General features: G+C 45.3%; 1 protein-coding gene across 1 annotated transcript; it reads left to right on the top strand.

Annotated features, from left to right (window-relative positions):
* The first annotated feature begins 1749 nt into the window (after positions 1–1749).
* LOC100863852 (uncharacterized) lies at positions 1750–3441 on the top strand. Its single transcript, XM_012487995.3, has 2 exons — positions 1750–2809; positions 3054–3441. The coding sequence occupies exons 1-2, from the start codon at positions 2513–2515 to the stop codon at positions 3330–3332; spliced, it is 576 nt and encodes a 191-aa protein (XP_012343449.1). The 5' UTR covers positions 1750–2512; the 3' UTR covers positions 3333–3441.
* Positions 3442–12761: the final 9320 nt, after the last annotated feature.

A 12761-nucleotide genomic window follows, 5' to 3' on the forward strand; every position in this document is an offset into this window, starting at 1 on the left:
AAAAAAAAAAAAAAAAATCAAAGCTTTTTGAGAGACGAGAAGAACGAAACCCGACCGCCTTTGCATCAATATACTATTATTATTATTTGGAAAGTTCGGGACGAAACGTCTCGTCCCTTTTTGCTCTTCCTCCCGAACGTTTCGTTCCTCATCTACGAGGCTTTATGCGCTCGTAAAACCACGCCAAGCCTCGTTTCCCGAATTGATTACTCTCAACTCGTACCCCGGCACAACGTTATCCCTTTACCTAACGGGTCACTAATTAAAAGCGAGGGGGGAGGGAAAAAGTCGATCGATCTTCTCACGCGACGATCTTGAAACAGTATATCCGCTTCCTCGATTCCCCCTGTATATACAGAGGAGACGCGTTCGGTGGTTTCTTCGCCGTCGATGAAGGGGGGCGGGGAGTGGGGGGCTCCTTACTCGAGCGGACACTTACTCGTTTACTGCAGAGCGTGCGCACACACGCACGCACGCGCACACACACACACACACACACTCCCTCGCTCTCTCTCCTTCTTCCTCTTCTTTTTAATCACTCCTGCCCCGACTCTGGCGTATCTGGTTTCACCTCGCCTCTTTCCCTTCGAGCTTTCCCGTTAAACGAGAGCTGACAAAAACACGTGTAACTTTCAATTGGCTGTGCAGCCACTCGTACATTCTCGACGGGCCTTCTTAATTGAGTTAAATAAATTTCGCTCTGTCCACCATATGTGTACCAAAGTAGGATGAGCCCGGCACGGTACTTCGGTGCCCACGACACGCATCGGTGATCGAGAAACGAGTAAGACGAACCCCTGTAACGCTGCTCCTCGTGTTGTTGCAAAGGGTTGTTGGAATTGGGCGAAAGGTGAGAGGTGTGATCCATCGAAACGAATTCGAAGCAAATTTATTTTTGCCTTAAGCCGATGGTGTTCGAGTTCACGGTCGAGCGTGAGGAAAAATCCAGATCCACGTCCGCCAACGGCTTCGCTCGGCTTTTGATAAATATTTAAAAGGTGGTCGCGTTATTTTCTCGAATTGAATTCGCCACGACGTATTTCGAGAGACGGCGGCGGCCGTTAATGCGGCCGAGGTCTGCGTTAAAGCATCCTCAATATCGGTAAACGGCAACAGGTCGTTACGGTATCCGGATAAAAAAAGAAGTGACGACCCGTAGGGGGTCGGCAGAATTGGAGGCAGAAGCGGAGTCTGTCTAGCTGGCTGGCGGAGTTTTCCGCTCGGAAATATAAAGAGTTGCTGCCGGGTTTTTTTAATGGAATAAAGATCCGGGGAGGAAAGTACCGATTTCTCCCCACCTCGCGGGATCCTCTCTCGCTTGCGAACGAGATATTATTATTATTATTATTATTATTATTATTATTATTATTATTACGGGGTCGCGTTAAAAATATTGCGACGTTTTCGTCGTTGGGAAGGAGGGGGACCCGTTTCATTTAGTCGGACGATTCAGACGGAAGATGAGGGATTTGCCCCTTCGACGAACACCAACGTCCCATTCTTTCCATCTTCGCCACCACGGTGGATGCGTGGATCCACGAGGAACGGTACGCGTGAAGAGGGAAAATAAAACGCGCGGTCGTAATATCGCAAAAAGCGAGATAGAATCGCGCGATATCGTTTAACGTAAATATATATTATATACGTATATATATATATATTTTACGAGAGTAAAACGAGATTGATTTCGGATGGATGGAGTAGGAAGTTTGACATGGTTGGCAACGTAATAAAAGACGGCTCTCGACCACGCGTTTACCGCTTTCGAGGATTTTTCATTGTTTTTTTCCCCCCATGCGCGCCAGGTGGCGACACCTTTTTCCGCCATGAAAAATGTAATCAATTTCAGACACCGGCATCGACAACAATTTTAATCACCGATCCGTTCTATACCGTTTCCGGCGATGTCCACGGGGAACAGCAAGATCTACAGGAAGATCAAGAAGATCAACGAGAAGGACAAACGCATGGCGCAATTGGAGAAAGAGATCGCGAGATTGGAGAACGAGAACTCGAAATTAAAACGCGACAGTATCGGATACGAGAGTCGGTTGGCCGCTTTCAGCGGCGCGACACGCATCGCCAATGAATTTCCTTCGTTAAATCGCAGCCTGCAGCCTGAAACGAGCAAACGCGTTTCTTTGCAAAAGACGGAGAACGAGGATGACGAGGAGGATGCTGTTCAGGCATCGAGATCGAAGAACATATCGGACGAGGGGACGAAGGCCAAGAAGAAAATACGTATGAAATTGTTGAAAAGCTCGAAGAAGAAGGATACCAAGAAATGAGGAAGAATTGTTGTTCTCCGTGGACTCGCATTTCTCTTTACACAAAATTCTACATATAAAGGGGATCAACATGACGTTGACACGATTCGAGAGAGCGACACATCGAATTATCGACAGGGGACATATTCACGCGATGGACTTCAATCTTCGACCGATCAAACTTTGAAATCATGTATCAAATTTAAATCTGAAAATTTTTGTCGATATAGAAACGACGGAAGGCGATGCCAACTCAATTAATACCATGTCCGCAAAAGCAAGTGATTAGAAAGTATATTCGAAATGTACCGTGTCCTCAGAAAAATGGAAAGCGGGTGACGTGCCCAGAAGCTAAAAAATTAGCAAGGCAAGAGATCTCTCCCTCGAAACGATCTCCAGTGAAATATCCGCAAGTGACGGCATGCGTGTCGAAACAATTGTCGAAATGTATTCCGAAAACGTGTCCGGAGAGGGAGCGTAAAATTTCGACTATAGGATGCCCGAAATGCGAGAGCAATCGTATTCAAAAGTTGGAATGCGAAGTGAGATATGATTTTCGCACGTCGATCGACCGTTTGGCTGATTTTTCAGGATTCGTTCGTCGTCGCGTGCAAAAGAAAAAAAAAAAAAAAAAAAAAACAAAAAAGGAAAAAAAAAATATTCCCTCGCACGGAATATTTCCAGGCACGATTTTCGATCGCGCCCGGTCGAGAATTTTCGGAACGATCAGTCAATCGGTCAGTCGACGCGAACTGGAGATCTCGTATAAAATATCGTATATCGTAGGTGTACCAATTGCGGAAAGAGATCGAATACATGAAGAACGAGCGAAAAGAGGCCGAGAAGGCGATCCAGAAGGCGATTCTTCGGAGCGCGTGCGCTATCGGTGGCTTCAAGCCCATAATACAGGGATCGATCGAGAAACTTTTAGACGTTTGCAACAGGGCTGGATCATCCCAATCTATGTCCTCGATCACTTTCTGCGCTAGCAAATCGCCCACGATCCACACGTGCACCAACAAATCGTCGAGGAGAAGGGATATCAATTATTGCGAAAATTATTAAAAATTATCCTCGTGATCTCGATTTTGCATTCCGTCGAAAAAAATTCCATGTGTACCTTTTAGAATGGTGTAAGCGCCGTCTGCAATAAACACAACCACGATGCGCCGGATTATCGGTTTATTGTAATTAATTACTTTTTCGAGGATTCCGAATCGGAAGTTAGTAACCGCCGAATAAAACGTCGCGATGCCCCCTCCCCCTCAGACGGTTTTTATCGCATATGGTAATAATTTCGCGTTAACGCGTTAATTAATAAACGGGTAAGAGTGCCTAAGAGTCGGGGTGGGCCCGACGCCGATTTAATTACAGGTAACCCAGCGGCAACACACGCGCAACGTATGCGCTTCCGCTCTCCCGTGGACTTGGCGTACGACGCCCATACCTCGCCATCAGAATGGCATCGTTAACATTGATAATCTTCCCTGAACCTACCTAGAGTGGGGGTATCCCGGAGCCACTCGACTTACGGGAAAACTTTCACAGCTGCTACGTGCTTCGATTCGCAAAGTGCGAAAATAATTAACGAACGTGTATATATCAAAGAAACGGGCTTCCCGATGAGAACGGATTCATTTCGAGAATTATTGGAACGAGTCGATCCTCGAGGAAGGCAGGCACAGGATGTCGTAACGGGGCGGCTTCAATTTTAATTTATTATCTTTCGTCTTAATGATAACGACGTTTGTTGCACGCGAAACGGAACAAACGTGGTCGTAAAATCAAGGTAACCAACAAGTTTTGTTGTTTATCGATCCAGCTCCATGTCCATATTTCTATTTTGTTGATCGCCGATGACGAGTCTTGACGTTCAATACGCAAATGCGATGATGGTTTGCCGGATCATCGTTCGCTCGCTCGATTCCGCTCCTCCTCTTCCCCAACCAACGAACACGCTCGAAAAACATTCGGTCGATAAATGGACCGATGTACCGACCATTATAAAATTTCGACCGAACATGCACACATATATACACATATATGTATACAACGCTTGTGCCCATTGTTTCGACCCTTTGATCGTTTGCGGGGGACAGACTCGTGCTAATCTGTTGCGCGTAAAATTTCCAATCGACGCTTTTCGAGTTTCGAGCAACAAAAACAAAAGCGGAAAAATATTACAAAAGGAGGGAGGAAGGGAGGAGGGATATTAAAAAAAAAAAAAAAAAAGGAAAGAAAGGAAACGAACGAACAAACAAACAAACAAACAAATAAATAAATAAATAAATAAATAAAAAAGCCAAAGGATGTGTTCCGTTAATTCGAGGGAAATGAAAACATTTCATTTCATAGCTCGCGGCAATGTATAAACCATAAAATTGGCTCTCTATTTGAGCAAACAATCGGGAGTACGGTCGATAAGATCCGTTTTGCGTTAGTTGACCAGAACGGGACCGTAAAACCTGTCGTGGCGCGGCCGTGTATAGGGCCGTATTGTAAATTGATAGCGATAAAATCTACTCATCTCTCGGTTTATTCGGAGCCGAGTGTACCGTGGCCGTCTGTGCCGCATTATGCGGCGCGTACCAGCGAAATGGCAAGATTATTTTAAGGCGTATCTCGCTCTTATGCGATTTCCCGTGCCTCCTTCCTTTCGGATTCTTTTGCGGATCTCGTCTCTTCTCTCTCTCTCTCTCTCTCTCTCTCTCTCTCTCGGGGTTTTTTACGTTTAACCTGGGTATAAGTTAGACCCCCCCTCCCCCTCTCCCTTCGGTGGAACTAAGTATCCCCGGCCAGCTGGAGAAGCAAGCAGGCGGGGGAAGAGAAGAAAAAGAAAAAGAAAAGGAAAAGGAAAAAAGAAAGGAAGAGAACCGTGTCTGCTGATGGTTCCTTTGCGATATCGTTCTTGGCAAATATTAGGTAGTTCCGCCGACTAGAAAACCGTCCAATGTTTTCATTTAATATCCTGTGAATGTCGGGCTGACTCGCGACCGGCATTCAAGGAAAAGATTGCGAGAGCCACTTCCCGTGACTAGTGAGCGATGCCTTCTTTGAGATAAAGTAGCCCGGGGAAAGATTTGTATGAGCCATAGACAAGACTCGCGAGTTAAAGGGGTTGGTATTACGATGTAGCGAATATCCGCTTATATATATATCGAGTTGTAAAAGTAATCGTTTCGAACACACTTCGCCTTACGTCTCGAAACAGATAGATAAGGCGAGCTTTAATCGGATCTATAAACTTCGCGAATCAACGAAGAATTTTATCTTGGATTTAACGCAATTGCTCCAGATGCCACAATCTATTTTGCTCCAGAGAGAGACGACTTATTTCTTATCGCCCCGTTATTATTATTATCGTTATTTTGTGGAAAATACGAAATTCGTCGAACGATCAGCCGTATTGTTGCTCGATGCCACAATTTACCTATCTTGCTACCGTTGCTACCTCCACTTTTCGATCGAGAGCAAAGAGAGAGGGACGATTTAACTTGTTATCGTTCCGTTATTATTATTACATCGCGGAAACGAAATTCGTTTCGTCGAACCTATCTCGCTACCGTTGCCTCCGCCACTTTTCGATCGAGAGCAAAGAGAGAGGGACGATTAACTTGTTATCGTTACTATTATTATTATATTGCGGAGACGAAATTCGTTTCGTCGAGAAGAGCGTAAGCGATAACGCTGCATGCGGCGATAAATTAACAACGCGATCGTCAAGATTGATATCGCTAATTGAAGTTTATCGCGACGTACTTATCTACGCGAGAGGGCAACGCAACATAGTTGAAAGCGCGTTGAATGGCAACCAAGAGAAATTGGATGGTATATATATGTACATCGTGTTGGAAAGCGTGTACTAATTCGGATCAAATGCCATGAATTCCAGCCGCGCGTCAAAGGCAGCAACGGTGGAAGCGATATTGCCACCGTGTCGTGATAAACGCGCGATAACCACGCATTAAAGACGGGGAGGCACGCGCGTGGCTTTGTATTAAAAGAAACAGGAAGGATGTTCGATCGGTTTCTCATTAAACGATCAAATAGATTCGACGAGACTCGTTGTGGAACTCGGGGCGGTTGAAACGTGAGCTCGTTGAAATATTCCAGGAATAATAATAATCGTCTAAGGGAAATCACGCGGCGGGGATTTGTAATAATTCCTGTTTTCTCTTTCACGATAAAATTTTACAATCGGCCGACCGTTCCGCTTCAAAGCGGAAAACCTTCCCCTTCCCGACGAAGAGGGTGAGAGGAGAGTCTGTTCATCGATGCTACGAAGAAGGGAGAGTGGAAAGAGCGAGGAGAGATCCGTTAATAGTTCGTTATTAAAATAAAAGAGGCGGACGAGTGGGTGGATCGATCGCGGCTTTGTTAAAATGTATATCCAATCTGACAGGTAAACGGATGTAAACCGTTAATAAAATATGAGACGAGTAATAAGCTCGCTTTTCTCTCTTTTTATTTTCGTATCTCGGTCAAAACTTTCAACCAGCTCTTTCTCAACGATCGAAATTTTATCCCTTGGTAACGTGGTGTACAGATGTGGAGCAAGTCGCGTCGAGTAATCGAGTAATCATCTAATCATAGTTGCTCGAAATTTGCGTTTATTAGAGAAAAAAAGGCGGTAAAAAGGCGTGGCAACAAATTCTTACAAGAATGCAACGTCTTGGATATCCAACGCCTGTTGGATGAGCGCCAGACGTTACACTTGCATTTGGATACGTAGCGAGTTAACGTTTAGCTGCGAGTTAATTAACCGATTGCTCGTTTTATTCGCCTCTTCCAATTTAATTACAACTTGCCATTAACGCTGATCTCGCGAAAGAGTGAAATCTTTCTTGAAAAACGAATTAAAACATCGTACAGTTATTATCGATTAACCGATTTAATTTTCTTCTAATTAGCAACAAATGGTTAATTTGTCCGAGACCACACGTACAAGAAAATTGGGTTCCATTTTTAAGATCGGAACGAAACGAGACGAAATATCGTAGAGTTTCGTGTCGCGTCGTACACGTGTCAACGAGTTGAAAATTTAAGCGATAATTATTTCAAGCGGAGAGGAGGTGTCTCACCTGTCGCGAATCTCATTGTCACCTCGCTCGTATTTCCCTCACGCGAGCAATACGAATCGTCGAGCACGTGGCCAGCGGTAGATTATCGTCGGTGGGTACAGCAATTCTTGCGTCCAGACGCAAGTGTAATATTTCAACGCCGCCTTGACAATATTTTTCACCGTTCTGAGTAGTGGCGCGTATATATCACCAGAGAGTGGGAAATATCAGCAGATGACTGTAGCTCTCCACTCTGCCGTTCTGATTGTTGCAAGATCGTGATAGCGTCACGGTCCGTCAACTTCTTTTTCCCGCTGAAGCGACTTCAACGTTAACCTCTGCTTTTTGTTTCTCTAAGGCGGGGGAAAAATCTCGACCGTTATCGTACAGATGTTGCACACGTTCCACGTGTTAAGTATTCTTAAATTCATTCATCATCCGATTCCAGAGAAGCTACATTGTCACGATGAACGGTACTCTGCAAGAGTCGCCATGTACGAGGAAACGCAAGGATGAGAAGGTAGATACTCGTGGATAGATATGCGGCAAACTTGTTAAACGAGTGATCATAGGAAAATATAATCACAGGAGTAGAGGTGAGGAGGATGATGGAAGGCATGCGACTCGTAGTTCGTAACTCGTAGTTCTCGATTGTGCGAGGAGGGAGCTCTCAGTCTTCTTTAGGTTTAGTCGAAAAAGAAAAAAAAAAAAAAAAAGAAAAGAAACGGAAAAAAAGAAAAAGAGGAACGACGACCCTTGCAAGAACAGAAAAGCCATCAGCGCTGATAAATAAAATGTTAGCGCTACACCGTCGCACCGACTGTCTGCTCCGGCGCGTATTCTTATTAAACGCGGCCATGTACGTGCATATACGTACACTTGAACCCCGTGCTTTTTGCCTGGGGTGCGTTAGGGGGTGCGTGGACGATGTGGATCGGTGAAGCACGCACACGTATAGATCCCAGCCACCCTGACTCTCTCTCTCTCTCTTTCTCTTGTTTGCTGTTGGCTGCTGCTACCGCTACCGGTGCCGCTACCGGTGAAACGCGTGCACTCCAACCAAACAAAAGCGACCTGTACCACCCTTGCCCCTTTTCACCCCCATCAGTCAGCTTTGCGCTTTGCTCTTACGTAATGCTCCGACTTATGTCTACCTATACCGGATTGATCGAGCTCGCGCGACCTCTATAATCCTGCCTAATGTCGAGCAAATTAGCGAAACCGACCGATCATTTCTTTTCGTTTGATTTGTAGTTTTTCATCTCGTCGACGATAAATTCAAAGAGTCGACACCACGGCTTTAAATCGTTCGAAACTTTAAACTTGTAAGATGAAAAAGAAAAGAGCGTTACGATTCGACGGGGAAAGAATCTTGTCAGGTTTTTTTTCCTCGTCTACGATTTCACAATGGCGAAGACACGTTCTTTTCGTCTCTTCGTTTGAAAGGTGTCCACGGCGACATCCTTTTTTTTCTCTCTCTCTCTTTTCTATTTTTTTTTTTTTCAAATGTCGCCACGGTAAACAACACAGAAGGCTTTCTTCTTTTTCAAGGAATGGCAGCGACGACGACGACGCATCGTTTGCATCTTCAATAATCCGACGAGTGGGCTGGTGGAAACAGCTGGAAGAACAGCAATGGCCAACCGCAACACACATTTTCCCGCTCGCACATTTTCTGCGTCGTTGTAGAGGGAGGCGAGACAAAAACTTGAATCCGGTGGATTTTTCTTTTCTACGCGTCACCACCCCTTAAATAAACGTTTACTGGGGCAAAGTGAGCCACCATCCGTAATTATTGTCCCGGATTGGAGAGGGGTCGACGCGCGTAATATTCGCGTCGCGTAAATTCGCCCGGGTTTATAACGGCGGAATGGAAATTATCGTCATTAATGACAGGCTGGAAGTGCGCGCAGCGCACGGTATTCGTTTCGACCCGTAGCCTCCTCTTGACTTCTTGACGACGTGCGCGTAAAAGTACCAAGAAATCAGTGACATGGCGGAGCGGCTTTCGCGTTTATTATGTGGAATGCAGGAAGGACGAAGTGGTGGTATATAATTTTTACTCGAAAGGGGGAACTCGACTCGATCCCGGATGATTCAATTCCTTCCCTTTTCACCCACCACCCTTTTTTTTTTTTTTTTTTTTTTTAAGAGAGCACGAGTTTTTAATTTCATCGCTTAAAAAACTTGCTGAAATTTTACCACGAAATTTTTAAGATACTACCACTTCTCGAAACTTTCGAAACGCGAGAGATTGAAAAAGAAAGATCAAGACGGTATTTTTCTTTTTCTCTCTTTTTTTTTTTAACTTACCTCGCTGTTAACGAAACAATTTTATCTTCGGACACGGTCACGACGAGTTTCATACATGACTCTCATGGCGCGGCGAAGCAACGGGATGACAACTGGACAATCTCCGTAACGAAACTCGTTTAAACGTGCCGTGACTGGATGCACGAACGCGTGAATGCATCGTGTGCATAAACCTTATGTATCACCGAGGTGGAACGTTTGAATCAGAAGGAGAAGGCGAGGGATCGGAGAATCGGTTCGTGGTTGGCTAACGTGCAGGGGACGTTTAAACGAGCTTTAACAAGAAGAAAAAAGAGGAGGGGAAAAAAAAAAAAAAAAGAAAAAGAAAGGTTCGTAACAAAGAATTTTTTCGCCAATACGATTTCGTGCGGTCGAGGAAAGTTCGGTCGGTAAGGTTTTTTAGTTAGTTCCGTGGCCCTCGATTTTAATTGATTCGGGCCCTCGAGCATTAACCAAGTCCACTTGATTTACACGCCAGCTGCGTGTAGGATCGTTGCTGATACGTACAAGTAGTACAAGGGAATTGCAAGTGTTGGCGCCGGCGTTTCCAATCTCGTATCCTAGCCGTGCCGTGCTATTCCAAACCAATATTTTTTACTCTTACTCGCCAGGGAAAAAGCGACGCGATACTTGGCGTCGCCGACCGTAAACACGAGAAAATTATCGTAAACTCGGCTAAGAGGTGGCGGCGGCAATGTAATGCCTGCTTTCTCTGTTGTTTATGCCTTCTTCTTCTTCTTCTACCCGGTGCAAATGGGGGGAAAAAAAGCACGGTTAACGGAAAATAACGAACGTCGCCCGTTCGTTAGTCACGAAGTTAGGTATAAATTTTTTGAACTCGACTTTCGGCGTTGCATTCCTTTCGTTGATAAATTATTTGCGACGGTCGAAAAAAGATTGGTGTGTACCGTTCGATATCCGAGGAATTATATTAGGGGTGTGGGTCGATCGAAAAATCGATCGTGTGGGCGTAGAAGACGAGATTGAAGAAGAGAGGTACAATTGATCGTACCTTGTTGTACGTACGTACGACAATGTTGCACGCATCGGGCCTTATGCAAGAGAGAAACAAAGGGGAAGAGAGAGAAAGAGAGAGAAAGAGAGAGACGGTGAAACAATGGAGAGGCCGGGGGTAGAATCGTAGAAAGCAAAATAAAGGTGCCAGGTAATGTGATATATGGGATCGATTTGAATCCAACGTTTAAGCCGCGAGCTATAATTCAATCTCAATCGTTTTCTTTTCCGTTCCTTCGTTTATGCGCTCTTTCTACCCGTGCTCGCCTTCTCCTTCTCGCCCCTGCGGTATCCCCCCAAGGGCACGCTCGATACTCGATATATACTTAGGTACATCCGAGCTACTCTCGTACTACCTGGTCGTGCATCTTATAATATATACGCGAATCGTTGACTCCTTAAAGTCTCGTTCACACCGTGTCTTCGATGATGGAGATATATTGGGCCACACTTTTCCTCCTACGCAACAGCCCGCGCTATCTTTACATCGATCCGGCTGTTCTTCACGCTCCGATATATATTATCGCGTGTAACGAGTTATTGAATCGAATCGGATATCCCGTTGAAATTGAATGGAATGAAACTTTATATTATCCACGGAGGAAACGAACCACGATTGACGTCGATTTCGAACGCCATGAAAATTAATTTAAAATTCACAGAAGGGATAGCGATAAGATGCACGTTTCGAGAGGCGTTACACGCTCGGTCTCCAACGCTCGAGACTCATGCTATCACACATGCATTCGCTTTTATGTAGAAACGTGCGTGTAAGAACGCGTGTCGAGTTGTCTCGGTCGGGGCATACAAGAGACGAAGAGCCGACGACATTGAGAGGGACTCGAAGGGTAGTCCGTCAGAGTTTCGAAATAAGGTAATTAATATTAATGTAGATGGGCACGTTGATGAACCGTGAAATTCGGACAGATTCGTTCCATTTCGGTTGATTAAAAATTCCTTCCCTCCTTAAATTTATACACCTCCGTGCGAATTCTCGATACGTCTTTTCCGACAATATGCATTCCAACGATGCGTATTACATTAAGGTCAGCACACGAGTCGAATAACTGGTTTCTTTTCTTTCTGTATTATACGCTTTATCGAGTTATATTTATTAAAATCCATCCAGCCATTTTTCCACATACACGAGAAAAACGTTCGATTCCGTTGTATCGTAATTCAAATGTTTCCCGCTTAAAATACAATACTCCCTTCTTCTAGTTGCCTCGTACAATATTCCGATTTCCGCTTAAAGTCCCACGTACGGTTTCTTAATAAGCGAAAAAAATTACGATCAAGATGCTTGGGCGATCGCGAGATTCACCACGGCAGAAAACTCGAAATGTCCCGTGCAATTGCAGCCCGTGTAACAGCCAGGTAATCAAGCCAATAATAAACGATGCAAAAGAACGAAATCTCTCTCTCCTTCTGTTTATAGGAATATCATCGTATCCAAGGACAATGTCCAGGTACGTACTGATTCTCCGTACGCTATTTACGTTGACCGGAGAAGGGATTGACTCTCGGTAGTGGTACAGGGGATTTCGAGATTGGGAGAAAGAGAAAAAGGACGAGCCAGCGAGAGGAAGGGAGAAAGCGAAAGCTGTAACGGCGCGGGGGAGGGAGCGGAGCGGAGGGGAAGAGAGAGAGAGAGAGAGAGAAGAGAGAGAGAAAGAGGGACATGGGGTCCCGTATACGCTCGTTTCTGCAGAAGAAGACGGAGAGGAGAGGGTGGGGGGTATTGGTACGGGAACCGCGCGGGCAGTGCACGCGCAGCCGCCGGGACGCGCGCATCCCGTGTGCATTCGCGCTCTTCCAACATCGAAGGAGGAGCCCGCGAAATCTCGATTAACGCGGCACTGTGCAACGTGCCTCGCGACCGTGGTGATCACCGTGATACAATATACCATTGTCGTGAGTTATATTTTCTTACTTCATCCATAGTATAGTTTTTAATTCGCCATAATGACGAGACGAACGGTCTGCGACAACGTTCTGCGCAACGACGTGAAGTTAACAGCGGTGTTCGAGACCGGCCGGTACTCGATAGATTTCTCGAAAGTCGATCGCGATAATCGCAATGGAAATTGTTGCGTAACCGTAGTTT

Source organism: Apis florea, unplaced genomic scaffold (assembly GCF_048593485.1).
Source record: "Apis florea isolate Af1SG1 unplaced genomic scaffold, ASM4859348v1 contig_2293_pilon, whole genome shotgun sequence".
NCBI lineage: Eukaryota > Metazoa > Arthropoda > Insecta > Hymenoptera > Apidae > Apis > Apis florea.

Excerpts from the sequence above, each read along its gene's own strand:
- LOC100863852 (XM_012487995.3), top strand. The coding sequence starts at position 2,513 with ATGCCAACTCAATTAATACCATGTCCGCAAAAGCAAGTGATTAGAAAG. Across the intron at positions 2,810-3,053 it reads TTCAAAAGTTGGAATGCGAA|GTGTACCAATTGCGGAAAGA; the intron begins GTGAGATATGAT and ends CGTATATCGTAG.